Source organism: Salmo salar, unplaced genomic scaffold (genome assembly GCF_905237065.1).
Source record: "Salmo salar unplaced genomic scaffold, Ssal_v3.1, whole genome shotgun sequence".
Lineage (NCBI taxonomy): Eukaryota > Metazoa > Chordata > Actinopteri > Salmoniformes > Salmonidae > Salmo > Salmo salar.
In genome coordinates this window covers 429,349-451,275 of record NW_025550944.1, presented here as the reverse complement: position 1 = coordinate 451,275, position 21,927 = coordinate 429,349, and the positions used below count along the sequence as shown (strand labels likewise).

General features: G+C 44.2%; 1 protein-coding gene across 1 annotated transcript; it reads right to left on the bottom strand.

The window, feature by feature from the left end:
* Positions 1-1,139: 1,139 nt before the first annotated feature.
* papolg (poly(A) polymerase gamma) lies at positions 1,140-21,902 on the bottom strand. Its single transcript, XM_045714162.1, is given in 24 exon segments — positions 1,140-4,192; positions 4,316-4,375; positions 4,513-4,596; positions 6,932-7,120; positions 7,247-7,324; positions 7,531-7,712; positions 7,965-8,083; positions 8,690-8,856; positions 9,158-9,279; positions 9,804-9,913; positions 11,149-11,268; positions 12,094-12,147; positions 12,266-12,350; positions 12,979-13,099; positions 13,267-13,339; positions 13,708-13,846; positions 15,668-15,757; positions 18,386-18,497; positions 19,107-19,160; positions 19,481-19,590; positions 19,702-19,783; positions 19,931-19,997; positions 20,444-20,611; positions 21,743-21,902. Coding segments are annotated over 24 exon segments (2,511 nt in total). The 5' UTR covers positions 21,760-21,902; the 3' UTR covers positions 1,140-4,084.
* Between the last annotated feature and the right edge of the window lie 25 nt (positions 21,903-21,927).

Sequence of the window (21,927 nt, the reverse complement as noted above, 5' to 3'; positions counted from 1 at the left end):
ACAACAATTTTGGACCCCCTAAATGTGGAGTATGAAATAATCTCTACATAAAATTTTTGCTATCGTTCTTTTTCTACATCCGTTATTAGACAGTGGCAACGCGGAACACTAATGATTATGAACATGGTCTTTTACCTGCTAATGCCTGCAATGCAGTGAAGAAAACGATATGACAACAATGTCTAATGTAACTGGCCCCTCTAACAGTACAATTGGCCCCAGCTTGGCCCCCACAGTTGAAATGGTCTAGAACCGCCACTGCAGGGCAGGCATGCCGGATTTGTCTAAAATAAGTGACTTTTTGCAGAGGTTAGGAGATCTTACACAGCAGTTTAGGATAATTCATGTGACAGGTTAGGAGAATTAGGTTAATGTCAGGAAAAGGTTAGGATTAGCTAAACTTCTCCCTGAAGCGACTTTGAAATATCTAGTTACGATCAGGCATGCCCTGAAAACACCCTCCGTTTCCACTAATGTGATTATGTGTGTACGTAGCAGACCAGATGTACGGTGGATGATCCCAACACCTTAGCTCCTTAACCTCTTAGTCTACAGGCCATGGTACTACTGTACATTGCCAGTAAGTGTTTCTAAGTAACTGTCTTAGTGGAATTGGTTTCCAATAAACAAGCGCTGTGGCTTTAGTGTTACCAGTACTGGACAGAAGATCTAGGGTACAGAGACTTCACCAGGCACTGCATCAACGGTGCCAACCAGGTAGTTGGCATCCTGACCTGGGAGTACAGTATCTTTCTCTAGCTGTGCTACAGGAGCCGATTTGCTTTCCACACTAATAAACACTGAAGGGATCAACATCTGATGTCTTGTTTAAATGTTGTACAATTCATCTAAAAATCTGTCCATTTCTGGAAAAGAAGGTGGTAGACATAGGTCCATTATGTAGTTGTAAATCATTTCAGTTTCAGATAGAAAATGAGTTATAGATATGTAATTCCCATTTAAAGACAGTCTGGTAAGCGGTAGATCTTGTGCATTTTACTTTCAGCTTCAAAACAGTTGAAAACACAATGTTTTAGGTTATTGAAAATATATTTCACAACGGTTTAGGTGATACAATGATTCTCTAGAGTCTGCAGGGAATAGAGTCAATGAGATGCAAAACAAGACAAAAGGAGAGCTAGGGGTTTTATGGATTTAATGGTCTGGTTTAAAGGTGATACACAGTACATACAAAAATACCTTTTCAAATACAACTTGTTGCCCTACAAAAACAACTGATAAATGACCTGTTAATTATTTCTCAAAAATCAGAGAAAGTTGTTGAAAACAGAGTGGTGTAAAAGTCATTGAGAGCCTTAAGCTGCTAGAACAGATGATATAAAAATGGTACAAATACACACAAAGCAATAAGACAACAAAAATATGAATGAAGAGAATACACCTAGTGTGCATCCCAAATAACACCCTATTCCCTATTTAGTGCACTACTCTTAACCAGAGCCCCATGTAGGGAATAGGGTGCCATTTGGGATGCATTCATGGATGCTTTCTGTACACCTAACCAATGTAGAATGGAGAGAGATCACTGTTTAACGAGAGCAGGGCTTGTACTCAAAGGGTCTCAGAGCACCACTGCTGATCTACAGTCGGTTTTGCCGTTTAAATCATATTATAAACTGTGTGGTTCAAGCCCTGAATGCTGATTGGTTGACAGCCGTGGTATACAAGACCGTGATGATTGGCTGACAGCCGTGGTATATAACCACGGATATGACAAAACATTTATTTTTTTACTGCTCCAATTACGTTGATAATCAGGTTATAATAGCAATAAAGCACCTTGGGGGTTTGTGGTATATGGTCAATATACCGCGGCTAAGGGCTGTATCCAGGCACTCCGTGTTGCGTCGTGCATAAGAACAGCCCTTAGCCGTGGAATATTGGCCATATACCACATCCCCACATGCCTGACTGCTTAAAAACAAACAATTATATAGACAAGGGGGACCTGATCCTAGATCAGCACTCGTACTCAGAAATGTTGTGAGTATGAGTCCTGAAATTTGATTTGAGAGGTCAACTCCTCGACCAGACTGCATCTGAAATTGCACCCTGTTCCCTACATAGGGCACTTCTATTGACCAGGGCCGTATAGGGCTCTGGTCGAAAAAGTACACTACATACAGAATTGGGTGCTATTTGGGACTCAGCCCAGGATGACCCCAGGAGAAGCCATGTTTAACAACCTCCACGGGAGGTGCAAAGGGTCAACACCCCACACTGAGGGAATTACAACACACACTCATGTACACCAACATCCTCACATACACACACCAGCAAAAGCTTGAAACCCTTTCCACAACACAAACCCAGTGGTGAACCACCTCACAACCATGACCCTGCTAGCACGCAACACAACCGTTCAGTCCCTCATGTTTAGTACATTCCCTGGGGAGCCTACCGCACGCAGGGTTGTGTTCCAACCCTACTATAAAACACCCGATTCTACTAATGATCTGCCCCTCAGGACCCTGGTTGGCTGAATCAGGTGTGTGAATCTAGTGCAGGGCAGGAGGAAAAACCTACAATACCCAGTAGATCTCCAGGAGAGTTGGTTCTCTCTATTCTAGTGGGTGCCAAAGCTTGAGAGAGGACATACACAGGAGGTCCTGTTAACCAAGAGGAAGGGACATACGCAGGAGGTCCTGTTAACCAAGAGGAAGGGACATACGCAGGAGGTCCTGTTAACCAAGAGGAAGGGACATACGCAGGAGGTCCTGTTAACCAAGAGGAAGGGACATACGCAGGAGGTCCTGCTAACCAAGAGGAAGGGACATACGCAGGAGGTCCTGTTAACCAAGAGGAAGGGACATACGCAGGAGGTCCTGTTAACCAAGAGGAAGGGATATACGCAGGAGGTCCTGTTAACCAAGAGGAAGGGACATACGCAGGAGGTCCTGTTAACCAAGAGGAAGGGATATACGCAGGAGGTCCAGTTAACCAAGAGGAAGGGATATACGCAGGAGGTCCAGTTAACCGACCTGGGGGGGAATATACGCAGGAGGTCCTGTTAACCAAGAGGAAGGGATATACGCAGGAGGTCCTGTTAACCGACCTGGGGGGGGACATACAGGAGGTCCTGTTAACCAAGAGGAAGGGATATACGCAGGAGGTCCTGTTAACCGACCTGGGGGGGGACATACAGGAGGTCCTGTTAACCAAGAGGAAGGGATATACGCAGGAGGTCCTGTTAACCGACCTGGGGGGGGGACATACAGGAGGTCCTGTTAACCTAGAGGGGGGGGGACATACAGGAGGTCCTGTTAACCTAGAGGGGGGGGACATACAGGAGGTCCTGTTAACCTAGAGGGGGGGGACATACAGGAAGAAAAAAGGGAGGTACTATCTGAACTTGTCCAAAAGGAATGCTCATTTTAGGTTTCTGTTGCAAAACATTTTTCATATGTTGGGCCCAAATGAACACAACCCAGGTTGCTGAGTCTACTGGGTGGGAAGGCTGAGATTGGCTATCAAGGTCACGTTGTGATGCGGTTGACAAACAGTGGGGGGGACAATACATTTTTTAAACATTTTTTTTTCTTTCATTTTAGATCATAAAACTATAACAGCTGTATGGAAAGACTAAAGGTCTGTGATACTTTTTTTCTTTTTTTAAAGACGAGCTATGTACAATAAACTACACCTACTGTAGAAGTCTTCCATTTGTCAAAACATTAGGATGGTACAGACCGGTGTAGTAGCAAGCATCGACACGTTAAGGCCATTTAAAACACAACTACACAGAGTAAGAGGGGGAAATTTACAAAAATAAATAAATCCAACTCTTCTCCAACCCAATCTTAAATCAGCATTTTCATTTCTGCTTCAGGCTCAACTGGGAAGGACCATAGAAACAGAGATGACATTTTTTGGGGAACAAGGGACTGTCGTTGCCCATCGTCCAGTGACAGGGTGGGGTGAGTGGGAGAGTTAAAAATCGGGCTTCCTCACTAGGTTTTACCACAGTAGTCTTGATTTTGGATCTCAGGTCTGGAGCTAGTCAGTGTTGTAGGTCCTGGCCTCGTGAAGGAGGGGGTTTGGGAGGGGGGGGCGTTACCTGGGGTTACCTGTGCCTGTTGAGGGCTAGTCTGATGGAGTTCTTAACCACCCGCTGGTGGTTACTGCTGGGGAGGGGGGAGGTCACATCTGGCAGCTCCATACTGGGAAGTCTCTGAGGATGGACACACACATGGAGAAATAAAAGCAGACATGTGCACACACACATTATGAGATTTCAAATCAACTACTAATTTGAAGACTGCTTTCAAGCATTCTAGCTAATAAAAATCAGTACCTGTGTTCTTGATGTGTCGATAGTTGGAATAGGCATAGCCTTTACCCCACCAAGACTTTCCTGTTAAGAGAAACCATTTTTTTTTTTAAATGAAAGGCAATAATCGACTGACATAAAACCTCTGAATAATGTGAGGTGTGTATTTCTAGAGTTCAGTTGGTGTTCGGAGTGCAGTGGGTTGAAAGAAGAGTACTCACGACGTTCACTCCGTCCCCTTGCTCCTGGCCGTCGCTAGATAGAGGGAACGGCTCCTTGAATGCAGAGTCATCACCGGACACCAGCTGGAGAAAGAGTGAGAGAAAGTGAGACTGACAATATGACCTCATTAACCTAAAAACATTTTCCAACAAAAAATGTATATTTATACAGCTCCTGTGAGACAATAGTGAAAGGGTGATTAATAAGTGCATCGACGGCGTCGTCCCCACACTGGCCGTACGTACATATTCCAACCAGAAGCCATGGATTACAGGCATTCCATGACTCTTCCAAATTCAAAATTGATCACTCTAGCTAAAGGATAGAGCTGCCGCTTTCAAGGAATGGTACACTAATCTGGAAGCTTACATTAAATCCTGTTACGACCTCCAACAAGCCATTAACCTGTTAGGGCTAGGGGGCAGTATTTGCACGGCTGGATAAAAAAATGTACCCGATTTAATCTGGTTACTAATCCTACCCAGTAACTAGAATATGCATATACTTATTATATATGGATAGAAAACACCCTAAAGTTTCTAAAACTGTTTGAATGGTGTCTGTGTATAACAGAACTCATTTGGCAGGCAAAACCCTGAGACATTTTCTGACATGAAGTGGATACCTGATGTGTTGTATTACCTTTAAACCTATGCCATTGAAAAACACAGGGGCTGAGGAATATTTTGGCACTTCCTATTGCTTCCACTAGATGTCACCAGCCTTTACAAAGTGTTTTGAGTCTTCTGGAGGGAGATCTGACCGAACAAGAGCCATGGAACGATGATGGCCCATTAGACACCTGGCGCGCGAGTTCATGTTGGGTACCCTCGTTCCAATACGTTATAAAAGAGAATGCATTCGTCCACCTTGAATATTATTCATGTTCTGGTTAAAAAAGGCCCTAATGATTTATGCTATACAACGTTTGACATGTTTGAACGAACGGAAATATATTTTTTCCCCTCGTTCATGAAGTGAAGTCCGGCGGGCTTAGATCATGTGCTAACAAGACGGAGATTTTTGGACATAAATGATGAGCTTTTTTTGAACAAAACTACATTCGTTATGGACCTGTGATACCTGGAAGTGACATCTGATGAAGAGAATCAAAGGTAATGGATTATTTACATAGTATTTTTGATTTTAGATCTCCCCAACATGACGGCTTGTCTGTATCGCAACGCGTATTTTTCTGGGCGCAGTGCTCAGATTATTGCAAAGTGTGATTTCCCAGTAAGGTTATTTTTAAATCTGGCAAGTTGATTGCGTTCAAGAGATGTAAATCTATAATTCTTTAAATGACAATATAATATTTTACCAATGTTTTCTAATTTTAATTATTTAATTTGTGTTGCTGACTTGACTGCCGGTTATTGGAGGGAAATGATTTCCTCAACATCAATGCCATAGTAAAACGCTGTTTTTGGATATAAATATGAACTTGATAGAACTAAAAATGCATGCATTGTCTAACATAATGTCCTAGGAGTGTCATCTGATGGAGATTGTAAAAGGTTAGTGCATCATTTTAGCTGGTTTTATGGTTTTGGTGACCCTGTCTTTGAATTGACAAAACATTACACACAACTCTTGTAAATGTACTGTCCTAACATACTCCAAATTTATGCTTTCGCCGTAAAACCTTTTTGAAATCGTAAAACGTGGTTAGATTAAGGAGATGTTTATCTTTCAAAGGGTGTAAAATAGTTGTATGTTTGAAAAATTTGAATTTTGACATTTATTTGGATTCAAATTTGCCGCTCTTGAAATGCACCTGCTGTTGATGGAGTGCACCACGGGTGGGACGCTTGCGTCCCACCTAGCCCATAGAGGTTAAACAGGTTATGCGGCAATACAGGAATAAGATCGAATCCTACTTCGCTGGCTCTGACACTCGTCGGATGTGGCAGGGCTTGCAAACTATCATGGATTACAAAGGGAAACCCAGCCGCAAGCTGTCCAGCAACGTGAGCCTACCAGAAGAGCTAAATGCCTTTTATGCTCGCTTCCGAGGCAAGCAACACTGAGCCATGCATGAGAGAACCTGGACTTGGCCCACACGCTGAACTCGGCTACTGTCTTATCTATCCTGTTGCCTAGTCACTATACTGCTTTCTATATGTACATAGTTACTTCCTGTATATAGCCATGTTATTACCTGCTACTTCCTGTATATAGCCATGTTATTACCTGCTACTTCCTGAATATAGCCATGTTATTTTTACTCATTGTTATCCACTTTGTATTTATTCCTCATGTCACTATTTCTATATTTGATCTTTAACTCTGCGTTTTTGGAAAATAAGTGGTAAGAAAGCATTTCACTGTTAGTCTACGAAGCATTTGACAGGATTTAGTCTGGATGTGGAGGATAGCCCTGGACATATCCATCCAGGGACCACTCCCTCTCCTCACCAGATCTGCAGTGTCTCGTATCCTCTTGGGGGATCCGTCCTGTGTGGGGGAGTGAGGTCTCTTGGCTGCAGCGGTGGCTCCGTTCTGGTTCTGCTCTGTCGGGCTGGTGGTATCTCTAGAGGAGTCCAGGCAGGGTACAACGCTCCTGCCTACTACTGTAGGAATGGTGCTGCCTGCTGGAGAACTCACCTGGGGGTGAAAAACCCAATGAGTGATACAACACAACATGAATGTTCAGTGTCAAATCACAAAGTGGCATTCACACCAACAAAGGACATTACCAACAGGGAGGGGGGGTAAAACAGGGGTTCTCACCACTTTGACTCCGTCCCCTTGCTCCCTGCCGTCACCAGACGGAGGGTACGGCTCCTTGAAGGTCAAGACATCAGCCAGCTGTACACAAAGGACAGAGACAATAAGCGCTCACCGTGACCAGTGCACATTGTTTCTGTCCAAACTGACAGGAGTCATTGTTTTCTACAGGAGCTCTAGCAAACCTGCAATATACTTTTCCATGAAGAGGTTCTGTTGAGTAATCTAGATGTAACCTGTGTTCTGGGGAGTCGGTGTATTCATTTTACAATACAAATTCAACTCACCGGCTCTGCCCCGTCTTTCAGTCTCTTGGACTGATCCTCCAGCGTAGGGGAGTGGAGTCTGTTGGCTCCGTTCTGGTTCTGCTCTGTAGAGCTGGTGCTGCCAGGGAGAGAGACCACGCTCCTACCCACTACTGTAGGAATGGTTCTACCGACTGGGCCCGTGGGGGCAGAGTGCTTGGACTCTATAGGGACAGAGGGGGAAAGAGGAGGTTAGGAGAAAGAGAAGGCAAGGGAGAAAGAGCGAGACAGAAATGAGGGAAAAAAGAGCGAGGGCAGAGGGGGGAGTGAGAATGATTGAGAGGGAGACAGGTTAATAACCCAATCAACCACATTTCAACATTCCTTTAGTGCAATTTTTCACAGCAGTGACTTTCAACAACACTAGTATGTAGACCATGTATATCTGACAGGAGAGAAGAACGCTGGACACTCACTTGATCCAATGACGGGGATGGACAAACCCTGCTCCTGATCGGTCCTGGGTGGAGAGACGTCTGGCACTGAGGAGCTGATCTCCACAAACAGAGAGACTGGCGGCTTGGGGGGGTGTCAAACTGCACGGGACAGATCGTTATATTCATAATTGCGCTATTAAGTTAAACATGTTATGATGACCTGAAACAAGGAACATGAAATAATGAAAATATACATTATTTAATTTATTCATTTTGTCAATTGTGGAAATAAAATGTATAAATATGCATCATGGAATAAATAAAAGGGGGGGGGGAACTAAAACTTCTAGTGTCAAATGGTACCGTTAAGTAGTGATGAGGTACACAAGCATAAACTACATGTGATAGATCTTCTGCTGTAGCCTTGAACATATTATAAACTGGGTGGCTCGAGTCCTGAATGCTGATTGGCTGACAGCTGTGGTATATCCCACCGTATACCACGGGTATGACAAAACATGTATTTTTACTGCTCTAATTACATTGGTAACCAGTTTATAATAGCAATAAGGCACCTTGGGGGTTTGTGGTATATGGCCAATATACCACGGCTAATGGCTGTATCCAGACACTCCACTTTGCGTTGTGCTTAAGAACAGCCCTTAGCCGTGGTATATTGGCCATATAGCACACCCCCTTGTGCCTTATTGCTTAATTATACAAGTCTCCCTGGTTCTTCCCTGTTCTATGTGAGGTGTACCCACCTGTCGTCTGTGTCTGAGGCGGCTGGCCTGGACGGCTTGCAGACGGAGCTGGGCGAGCTGAAGGGAGTCCCGGAGTCTGTGTCTCTGGAACTGTCCAGCTGACTGCCATCAAGAGAGGAACGCTTGGAACTCCCGCCGTTGGAGTTACGGTTCAGCTCCACTATGCTCTGTAGTGAGGGGAGTGGGGGAAAGATGGGTGTGGAAAGGAGGAAGCAAAGAGGGACAACGAGAGAACAAAAACTTAGTACAAAGCCAATCACAAGATGATGATTTGTTCAAATGCATTTCTTAAATAAATATATGTCTAAACTACACATTGGCTTTTCTCAATATCTCCTCTCCTGGCCCCCTTTTCAAAACGCATTGAGAATAAGGGCCAAGGGGAGGGCCCTTGAAATACGGTTGAGAAGGAGACCAGGAATGGCAGAAAGGAATAGAGCCTCTGCCTGAAGAGAGAATCCATCCTACCCTCTTCTTCCTCTGCACCAGCTCAACAGGAAGGTACTGGTGGAGCTGCTTCTTCTTCACGTGCGTCGCTTCAATCTTCATCCCATCCTTCAGCATATTGATGTTGTTGGCCTGCCTGTAAACTGCAGAAAGGGGTCATGGGACATGGAGTCATTTAGAGTTCCCTCTACCAACATAGACAGATCTAAAAGGGATAGTTCACTCAAATTATTAAATTACACATTGGTTTCCTTAGCATATAAGCGGTCTATGGACACAATTTGACAGCAATTCATGCATTGGTTTTGTTTCCCTGGCACCGTTTCCACATGCTAACGTTTTAGCATTTGTGGCACAAATCCCATTCAAGTCATGGGACCGCTATTAGCATTTTTCACACATGTTCAAATCATCCAAAAGTATCTAGAATTGATTGTGAAGCTCAACGAAGTCACTTAAAGATGATTTGAACATGATGCGCCAAAAATGCTAATGAGTCCCATGAATTGAATTGTGCCACAAATGCTAAAACGTGAGCATGTGGAAACAGTGCCAGGGGAAACTAAACCAAAGCATGGACTGTTGTCAGCAGTCTGTTACAGCCTAAGGAAACCAATACGTCATTTGGTAATTTGGGTGAACTAACCGTGTGAGTGTGTGGTATTACCTGTATCTGTGAAGGACTGGATGTCGTAGGTCAGGTCGATGTTGACGCTCTCCGCATTCTCCACTTTCTTGAAGATGATCCCAATGAACCACATGGAGACAAACTCATTCCTTTTGGAAGACAACACAAATATCAGCTGGGTACATGGAGACAAACTGGTTACTGCTGAAAGACCCACCACTAACATCAGCTGGGTACATGGAGACAAACTGGTTACTGCTGAAAGACCCACCACTAACATCAGCTGGGTACATGGAGACAAACTGGTTCCCGCTGAAAGACCCACCACTAACATCAGCTGGGTACATGGAGACAAACTGGTTCCTGCTGAAAGACCCACCACTAACATCAGCTGGGTACATGGAGACAAACTGGTTCCTACTGAAAGACCCACCACTAACATCAGCTGGGTACATGGAGACAAACTGGTTCCCGCTGAAAGACCCACCACTAACATCAGCTGGGTACATGGAGACAAACTGGTTCCCGCTGAAAGACCCACCACTAACATCAGCTGGGTACATGGAGACAAACTGGTTCCTGCTGAAAGACCCACCACTAACATCAGCTGGGTACATGGAGACAAACTGGTTCCTGCTGAAAGACCCACCACTAACATCAGCTGGGTACATGGAGACAAACTGGTTCCCGCTGAAAGACCCACCACTAACATCAGCTGGGTACATTTGTCTGACATTTATCAAACATCTAAAAATGCTTCAATCTGATCATTCAAGACAGACAAGTTCCAAATCGTCTCCATGTGATCCCTGGTGGTAGCTTGAGTCAGTTCGTCCTGTGGGCGTCTTACTAAAAAACAAACACCCTTGACTGCTTTGCACTAGCACTTCTCCTACTAGCACCGGCTTTGCTTGTCGCTACTTTGAGGGAAAATGTAGTTACTATGACTAAGATGTGGTTGACTCACGAGGCTACCTTAAGATCAATCCAATAACTAAGTCGCTATGGATAAGAGTGTTTGCTAAATGACTAAAATGTATATTTAAAAACGCTAACTAGCGTTAGCGCAATGAAGCAGATACCCATAGCCTTCCAGTTATTGTGCCAATTCTAGTTAGCAATTGCACTAGCGCTAATTAGCAACTTCCTTCAAACTGCACGCAAAATGATATTCACGACTTCATCTGACTCTGCGGAAGTAGACAAAGGGCCTCAGTGCCAAAACCTCAAAGTATTCCTTTAAGTGAAATCTCCACCTACGCGGGGCACAAGGCCATGAAAAATGATTTTTAAACAAGGTTTCCGTCTTGTGCCCTAATGAACACAACCCCAATATTTCTGGTGCCTTCAAACTTCACAAAAGGTGTGGAGTCTAGAGACTCACTCGCTACAGCTCTCCTTGTTCCCGGGGAAGGACGTGGGGTTGACGTGTGCCAGGGTGATGTACTCGTTCCTCTCCAGGTTCCCCACCAGGACACGGATCTTAGACTCCACCAGACCAATCCTAGAGGGAGAGGAACAGACTGGAGGTTCATAACATTACTGGGGTCAGAGACATATATTTAGAGTTGGGCCACCTTTCAGAATGGACACCTTGTTAGCACCTTTGAGCATTACATTTAGCCATTCATGACGAGAATTTGGAATCTTGTACAAAGCATTGTTTAAATTTCTGAAAATGTTGTGAACGGCTATTGGTCAATATACCCATTGGAGATAACACTGCTGTCATAGAATGTAGTGTGCCTTCAGAAAGTATTCACACCCCTGGACTTTTCCCACATTTTATTGTGTTACAGCCGGAATTTAAAAGGGATTAAATTGAGATTTTGTGCAACTGGCCTACACACAATACCCATAAAGTCCAAGTGGAATGACGTTTTTTGAAATACTTACAAATTAATAAAGAAATTAAAATAAGCGTGGTTTTTTCCAATGCCTCACAAAGTGCACCTATTGGTAGATCGGTTTTTAAAAAAGCAGACATTGAATATCCATTTGAGAATGAAGTTATTATACTTTGGATGGTGTATCAAAACATTCAGTCACTACAAAGATAGACGTCCTTCCTAACTCAGTTGCTGGAGAGGAAGGAACCCGCTCAGGGATTTGACAATGAGCTAGAATAGTCACACCTGATTTCACCTACTCCCGCCTGCCTTCCATCTTTGAGGACATGCATTTCCATTGTTAGAGCGGTCACTCGACTATCTTGTCAATATAATAGAAAAGCTTTGCTTTTACCGGTTTGACTTGTTTGCCTAGGGTAAGATGCTAAACAGATCTTAAAGGACCTTAGCAGTGCCACGTTCCCATATAAAACACTTACCATTCTAATTGGTTTTCTTCTGTGGATGCACTGGCAGTCAGAACAATATAATGCCTATTAAAGACAAAACATAAATTGGCATGCAAATAAACAACCTTTCAAACATTTCAACATTTAAAATGCATTAAAAAAATAAACAGGGAAATAAACATTGAAATGTATAAATACGTACTTGTACTTGAGGAAAAAGTTGGGCGGCTGGAACAGTTTAGACCAGTCGGTTTTCCCCTGAAGGATGTCATCTGTGACACTGAGACCTGTTGGTGGAAGACATTTAGTCATTGCTTGTGGACAGACGCATGTAACATAGGATGGTATCATAGCGTCCGTCAACAGAATGTGGGACGCAACGATTAACGAGGAACTTCCGTCTGGTTGCACAGACCCCCCCATTGCTTTCCTGAGAGAGTCTCTGTTTAGGGGGGGTGGAGAATTCTCTAGTCTGGTTAGAGTCTCCTCTCATACAGACGCCCCCAGAACATAACCAAACATCTGACACAATTACACAAGATTCTACTTCTAGGTTTCCCAGATGAGAAATTTAGAATGAACGCCATGTTCTATGAACAGAGTCCTACAGGACCACTATACAGAACCAGCACAAAGCACTCCTCACTGCACGGTGTAATAATATGATGTAAAAGAAAGCATTTTGAGATGAATCCTGCTGCAAATATATGGAGAAATATTGATTTATTTTTTGCCATTTAGCAGACACATTTATCCAAAGCGACTCGCAGTCACATCTGCCTACATATTTATGTATTGGTGGCCTGATCTAGGATCAGTTTAGCCTTTTAGCTCATAATGAACATGATAATATGGATGGGGGATGGGGACCTGATCCTAGATCAGCCAGGTTAGGGTCAGGAGTTAGGTACCCACCGTATTTGAACTCCTCACTCATGATGGTGCGTGTGGAAGTGGAGACGTTGTAGGTGGAGTTCTGCTGGGGGTAGGCTGGCGTGATGATGGGCATCAGGTGGTACCTGTCTGACGGGTTCACCTGGAAACGGGTAGAGAGGAGAGTTGGCACAGGGCAAGAGCAGCTTTATCCCCCACAGACACACACAGCATGCAAGCATTTTATCAACTTGTTTTGTTCATCCCATATATTTCTTGTGGAATTTGTGCATCTTGAACACACACACAAACTCAACAGCAGACACCTACTCGTGGATCCCAAACAGGTAGATTCAGATTGCTGTCTTCAGGCTGTTTCAAAAGCACAGGATTCGGCCATTCCCTACAGAACAGATTGAGTGAATTGATAGCCTTTCAAAACAATGGAGATTTCAAAGCAACAATATTTCTTCATCATAGCAGGTCATCGACTATACAGGCTACCCATATCATCATCACCCATTTAAACTAATCAGGGCCCATATCATCAAAACCATTTAAACTAATCAGGAGCCATTTAGTCACACCCATTTAAACTAATCAGGGCCCATACTCACACAGTGCCTCAGATAAGAGCTGATCTAGAGCCAAGTCTCCCCTATACATTGTGATTTTAAAAAGGCACAATCCTAGATGAGTTCTCCTGCTCTGAGATGCTTTGTGAGTACTGGATGTGGAATGTAAAGCGAGGGTATGGGGCTCCTTGTGTACCATTTGGAGAAGACGAGGAAGAACTTGTGTACGAGAGTGGCAGCCACAGCATTGGGGTAGAGCTGGCAGGTCCTGGCTACCAGCATGGCCCAGGAGACTCCACCCAGGAAGCCCAACATGTTGGAGTAGATCCCACGGCCTGGGGGACAGGGAGGGGGGCACATCATATAGGCCATTTAACTGATGCTTTATTGCAAAGCAACTAACATTCATGTGTGGATAAAATGTGTTAACAAATGGGTCATATTCAGCAGGTTCAAAACAGAAAAGACCAGTCAGAAAAGGGGGAAGTACTACGATCTGAACTACTTGTACAATAAAAAAAAGCTCAATTTAGTTTCCCAGTCGTAAAATATATCTAGAAATGTCACACAGCACCCTACAGCCCATCATCCCCGGTAACAACAGCGCCCTACAGCCCATCATCCCCGGTCACACAGCACCCTACAGCCCATCATCCCCGGTCACACAGCGCCCTACAGCCCATCATCCCCGGTCACACAGTGCCCTACAGCCCATCATCCCCGGTCACACAGCGCCCTTCAGCCCATCATCCCCGGTCACACAGCGCCCTCCCCATCATCCCCGGTCACACAGCGCCCTACAGCCCATCATCCCCGGTCACACAGCGCCCTACAGCCCATCATCCCCGGTCACACAGCGCCCTACAGCCCATCATCCCCGGTCACACAGCGCCCTACAGCCCATCATCCCCGGTCACACAGCGCCCTACAGCCCATCATCCCCGGTCACACAGCGCCCTACAGCCCATCATCCCCGGTCACACAGCGCCCTACAGCCCATCATCCCCGGTCACACAGCGCCCTACAGCCCATCATCCCCGGTCACACAGCGCCCTTCAGCCCATCATCCCCGGTCACACAGCGCCCTACAGCCCATCATCCCCGGTCACACAGCACCCTACAGCCCATCATCCCCGGTCACACAGCACCCTACAGCCCATCATCCCCGGTCACACAGCACCCTACAGCCCATCATCCCCGGTCACACAGCGCCCTACAGCCCATCATCCCCGGTCACACAGCGCCCTACAGCCCATCATCCCCGGTCACACAGCACCCTACAGCCCATCATCCCCGGTCACACAGCACCCTACAGCCCATCATCCCCGGTCACACAGCACCCTACAGCCCATCATCCCCGGTCACACAGCACCCTACAGCCCATCATCCCCGGTCACACAGCACCCTACAGCCCATCATCCCCGGTCACACAGCGCCCTACAGCCCATCATCCCCGGTCACACAGCACCCTACAGCCCATCATCCCCGGTCACACAGCACCCTACAGCCCATCATCCCCGGTCACACAGCACCCTACAGCCCATCATCCCCGGTCACACAGCACCCTACAGCCCATCATCCCCGGTCACACAGTTAGGTACATGCCAATTAGCAATGAGGTGGATTATTAGGTGGCCATGATGGAAATGCGGACAGGTTGGGAATTCAGCCATGACCCCCGGGGTCAACACCCCCTACTCTTACGATTAGTGCCATGGGAGCTTTAGTGACCACAGAGAGTCAGAACACCCATTTCACATCCCATCCGAAAGATGGCACCCTACACAGGGAAATGTCCCCTTCACTGCCCTGGGATCTTCTTAGACCAGAGGGAAGAGTTCCCCCTACTATCTCTCCGACACCACATCCAGCAGCATCTGGTCTCCCATCCAGGGACCGACCCTGCTTAGCTTCAGAGGCAAGCCAGCAGTGGGATGCAGGGTGGTAGGCGCTTGCAAAACTAGGGTAGTTGGTTCGATTCCCAGGACCACCCGTACGTAAAATGTTTGAACCCATGACTTTCAGTCACTTTGAATAAAAGCATTTTTCTAAATATCATACATTACAGTCTATATTATTAAATGACCTCAATACCCTAAATTATTAAATGGGAGATATTAATGACAAATCTATGTCTATTCTAGGCGCTGACTCACGTTTGGCCCACAGCTTGATGGCCCTCAGGGTTAGTCTGAAGTTCTCCTTGTTTGGTACCAAGTACAGGATCTCATCTGTCACTCTGCAGCCTGGAGGAGGAGAGAGGAATAAATAAATCACTATAGTCTCATCTGTCACTCTGCAGCCTGGAGGAGGAGGAGAGAAGAAACCACTAGTCTCAGAACAAGAGTAAAGGGAGGGAGGTTAGTTCCACACTGATGTCATTCCAAAGCTGGTGCTGTAGTTGTGTAAGGTAACAGAGTTTAACATGACTACAGATATGGGGTATGGTGATACACTACAACATCATAGTTGAACATGACTACAGATATGGGGTATGGTGATACACTACAACATCATAGTTGAACATGACTACAGATATGGGGTATGGTGATATACTACAACATCATAGTTGAACATGACTACAGATATGGGGTATGGTGATACACTACAACATCATAGTTGAACATGACTACAGATATGGGGTATGGTGATACACTACAACATCATAGTTGAACATGACTACAGATATGGGGTATGGTGATACACTACAACATCATAGTTGAACATGACTACAGATATGGGGTATGGTGATACACTACAACATCATAGTTTAACATGACTACAGATATGGGTACCATGTACGTAGTACCATATATTACTACGTACTAGGTTCTATGTAGTACCAAGTATTACTATGTACTATGTAGTACCATGTATTACTATGTCCTAGTACTATGTAGTACTACATACTAGTACTGTACTATGTTCTAAGTAGTACCATGTAATATTCCTATGTACAGTGCCTTCAGAAAGTATTCATGCCCTCTTAGGCCTCACCCCCCCTATCTGAGATATCTACTGCAGCCCTCATCCTCCACATACAACACCCGTTCTGCCAGTCACATTCTGCTAAAGGTCACAAAAGCACACATCTTTTTAGTTCACTGCAGCGAGCGACTGGAACGAGCTGCAAAAAACACGCAAACTGGACAGTTTTATCTCAATCTCTTCATTCAAAGACTCAATCATGGACTCTTACTGACAGTTGTGGCTGCTTTGTGTGATGCATTGTTCCCTCTACCTTCTTGCCCTTTGTGTTGTCTGTGCCCAAAAATGTTTGTACCATGTTGTGCTGCTACCATGTTGCTACCATGTGTTGCTGCCTCTATGTTGTTGTCATGTTGTTGACATACTATGTTGTGGTCTAAGGTTTCTCTTTATGTAGTGTTGTGTTGCCTCTTGTCGTGATGTGTGTTTTGTCATATATACACACTATTCGGGGTCACCTCGAAATGTCCTTGTTTTTTTAAAAAGCAAATGTTTTGTCCATTAAAATAACATCAAAACGTCTCAAGTCCTCAACTGGCAGCTTCATTAAATAGTACCCGCAAAACACCAGTCTCAACAGTGAAGAGGCGACTCCGGGATGCAAAGAAAAGTGGCAAAGCCATCTCTGCCAAGAAGGCCAGCATCCCGGAGTCGCCTCTTCACCTTTGAGGTTGAGACTGGGTGTTTTGGCAATTCATTTCACAGAACAAGAATAGACTGACGAGTTTCAGAAGAAAGTTCTTTGATTCTGGCCATTTTGAGCCTGTAATCGAACCCACAAATGCTGATGCTCCAGATAGTCAACTAGTCTAAAGAAGGACAGTTTTATTGCTTCTTTAATCAGGACAACAGTTTTCAGCTGTGCTAACATAACTGCAAAAGGGTTTTCTAATGATGAACTAGCCTTTTAAAATGATAAACTTGGATTAGCTAACACAACGTGCCATTGGAACACAGGAGTGATGGTTGCTGATAATGGGCCTCTGTACGCCTATGTAGATATTCCATTAAAAAAAAAATCTGCCGTTTCCAGCTACAATAGTCATTTACAACATTAACAATGTCCTGTATTTCTGATCAATTTGATGTTATTCTACAAGGACATTTCCAAGTGACCCCAAACTTGTAGGCCGTCATCGTAAATAAGAACGTGTATTTTTGTTCAGTATACTACTATTTATGGATTCTATTAAAATGTAACATGTTTCAAGTTAAACTGTAGTTTCTATCCTGTTTAGTGAATGATTACTGTGAGTATTAATGGAGTTCAGGACATGAAACTGTATGCTCATTTAGACAGGTTGACCTAATCAGAGAAGAGGAAATTGCCTATGATCAGAGAGCAGGGTCAGACCCAGGACAATGAAGATGGACGGGGTGCGATTCTGACTATCTGGCTAAACAAAGAGAGGACCATGGACATTCCACAGGAGAAAGGAGGGAAACTCATTGGGATTACAAAATGTATAGCTGGGGAGGTGACACCTACAAGGAGGGAAGACTACAAGATGTTTTGTTAACTTTCTAAATGTATGTACTCAGCTGATGGCATCCTTGGTAATAAACACTTGAAACTTCTCTTGAGCTTTTAGTCTCAATTCCTTATTGCAAAGAGGTTATAATAGCATTTTTCTCATTTTAATTATTATTTTTTTAACACGATTCTCTACCTACTAAGTCCTGTGTGGCTTAGTAGGTAGAGAATAGTGATTGGACGCCAAGGGTTGTGGGTACAATTCCTGTGTAAAACGTATGCTTGCATAAGTTTCTTTGGATAAAAGCATCTGCTAAATGTCATGTATTATTATTACTACTAGTTCCACAGGAAGAGAGCATTAGTTCCACAGGAAGAGAGCATTAGTTCCACAGGAAGAGAGCATTAGTACCATTGAGGCTGCGGATGCAGCGGATGTCCAGGTTCCTCAGGTGGGAGTCTCCTCTCAGATCCAGGTTGTCTGGGATGGACTGCAGAGCCAGCCGCGCAAACAGCAGGTCAATCTGCCCGGCAACAAGACAGCGCAGGTACACTTTAATTACACTGGGGTCAAATTCACAAAGTCTCTGAGAAGAAGTGCAGATCTAGGATCAGGTGGGAGCACCCGCTAATTCTGTATGACTTTTAAAAAAGCCACACATGATCCTAGATCAGTACTCTTATTGACGGTTTGTGAATTCTAAAATGTTGGGAGTACAATACTACTTATAGTCTGTATCTACTACAGGATATTGTGATTTTGGGTGTTGATTAAATAGTGATTATTAATTATGTTTATGCCAATAGTATAGCTAGCTACCTATGCTTTATGTTCAAATATGCAAATAATTCACGCAATCTTGGGTCTGGCAGCTTGTTTCTGACCATGCGCATCACAAACCTCTCATTTCCAGGGTCTGTTCTTATCTTCAAGACTGTGTTGAGGTTGATCTAAAGCCTGACCTGGGTTCTGTTCTAGTTCAATGTGAACGTCAATGTGTTGGATGTGACTGTTGAATGAATGTGTTCGCGCCATCGTTAAAGATTTGGGTTGGTGAACATCCACTCTGATGGTATACCCATCTCACAGAGTGTTGAAATAGACACCATTTGTACATCCAAAACCCCTTTACCTCGATGCCGTCAAACTTGAATTTGATCACAGGTACAAAGGCATCCTCCACCGCCTGAAAGAAGAAGTACATCATGTTTAAAGCAATTTGACAGGCCAAGTCAAAGGTACAGCAGGACAGACAGATGATAGCCATAATATACATTAAGAAAATATATTGTGGACTGGCTACTCTAGTGGTCATGCCTCAGCCTCCATCACATTTACAGTATCAACGTAGGTTACAGTCCGGCCTACTGCCTTTTGACACAATCGCTCTTCAATTTTTCCTACACTGTCATCCTCTCGCACACTGTTCAATAAAATATGAGATTCCTTGTTTTTTTTAACTATACGAATATTATCCTGAGAATGTTTTATTTTTTTTAACCTCACCCGTAGGTCTTTGATCTCTTCGTGCAGTTTGAGCTTTGCAAAGAATGAGTCGAAGAAGTCTGTCCTCTCCACGTGTCGCGGCGATACACACAAGGCATCAATATCCGCCCCTGCAACACAAACATGCACACACAAAACTTAGCTATACCTCTGACAGCACACAACAGGTGTCTCATGCAGACATGCACGTGTTCTCTTTAAGAGTCAGGATAGGACATTACCTTTAGTGTGAACTCCAAGCCGGTAAGACCCAAAGGTGAAGATCTTTCCCCCTACATTGGTTATCGCCGATGGTGGGAGGTTCTGAGGGGAATTAACGTCAATATCACTCAGCATGCTTACACATCATTCTCCCATTGATATCATAGCAGAGTAGGAATGATTTGATCTCTGTAAAGCAACCACTGATGCACACACAGTTCAGTCATCGTTGTTCTTCAAGGAACCTACCTTCGTTTCACTTATCTCGGCAATCCATTCCTTGACAAATGTATTCAATTTCCCAAGAACTGCGAGTCTGTGGGAAGTAGCATAACGTCAATCAATTCACCTGTCCACTACGAAACCCAGCATATCCCAAACACACATATGAAAAGAACGTAAACCTACAACTCTTTAACCTGGAAAACATTTAAGCAAAACAAAGGGCATCTAAATGAACAAATACCACGCAACTTCAACCAGCTCCTGTATTCACTGAAAGTCTCAGAGCACGAGTGTGGCTGATACAGGATCAGTTTTATGTTTTAGATCTTAATGAATAAGATTATACGGAGGGGGGGCCCTGATCCTAGATCAGCACGCTTCCTCTGAGACACTTTTTGAACACGGGCCCAGGCGTGGGTTATGTCTGAAAGACCTCCGGGTGGAAACATTGCACAATAAAAAAATACAAATAAACTATGGGAGTATTCATCCGTGTGGAGGCATCTTTTGCTTTATTTCATGAGAACGCCATCTCACCTGTGGTTGAGTTCGTCCTCATCCTCAAACACCCCAAAGGGTTTCATGGCCTCGCTGAGCTTGTGTGTGTACTGATGGTCCACCTCCCTGGGGAAGGCCATGCTAATGGACGAGGTAATACCATAGTGTTTCTGAGGCTGCTGCCCGCCATGCATACTGTTACTGTTCCTGTACAAGTCAACACAGAGAGGAGGAAGAGTATGTTATAGATATGATAGATGTCCTGTTGAATTGTTCAAAGTTGTTTGCAGTACATATACTTCAGTCTAGCCGACTAAAGGCAACAGGGAAGGAAGTTTCTGATTAACTCCACCAACGGAGTTGAGCAGACCAGGTTTTGTGGAATTCGGCCCTGACTACATTGATTCACCTGAGGTCAATACTTTTTCTTGAGCATTCTGTTTATTAGTTATCACGTAGCTACCTAAACGTTAGCAATCTATGCGTTGTTTTGTTTCCCCAAGCCACCCATTTACTCTACAGCGAGCTACATGGCATAAAGAATATTTGCATTTGAAGAGCCATCCTATGTTTAGTTCACTCACTGGGTGAAAATCAAACACACAAAGACACAAACCGTGGACTAACTTAAAGTGACTTGATGGTGCTTCATTCATTTCCAATTCATTGAGCTGGTCTGGACAGATTAAGCACAAATAGGTAACTAACGAGGTCAATACCTGTCTGACATGACGCCGGCGTCAGCTCCAAATGACCTGTTATTGGTCACTACACAGACAGGGATGTTTACAACAAAATAAGCCAGCCAGCTAATGTTAGCGCATGTGTAAGCAAGTTAGTTAACGTTGGCTATTAAGTCGGGTAGCTAGCACACGTTAACGACCATACATCTATATGATCTTCTAGCTATAAACAGGAACTCAAAGGCTCTAACGTTAACGTCGTTAGCTAACAAGTTAGCTAGCTAACGTTACCTAGCGCTGATTATAAACAAAATACCGTTAATCAACAATTAGCTAGATAACGTTAGTTATCTACAATGAAATACAAACAACGACATATAAAAACCCATCGAGTCATCAAGCTACTTTAGAAATATATATGATGTCGAGTAGCAAGTTAGCAAAGTTAACAGATGCACCAAATAGCTAGGCCTTTGTTAGCTGCGCTAACTCCCTCAGCCTCGCATTGTTGTGATGATAGCCGTTCGTTAGCAACTAGCTAGCTAACAGTGTTAGCCTAGCCAGCTAACGTTAGATATTCTATCATATTTCTACAACAACACACATATTGAAGACTGAACAACATTACAACGTCTTAAGCGTGTGTGCAACTTACGCTGACATTTCTTTCATGACCCACCAATAACTTTCTCTTTTCCTTAGAACAAACTTATAGAAAACATGTAAACTCAGCCAGCAGCAGCCCCGACCCTATTTATAACAATAGCTAGTTAGTTACACTCCAATATGGCGCTCAAGCCGTCTCTGTATCCCGACAAGCTTTGCGCAGTGAGATTCTGT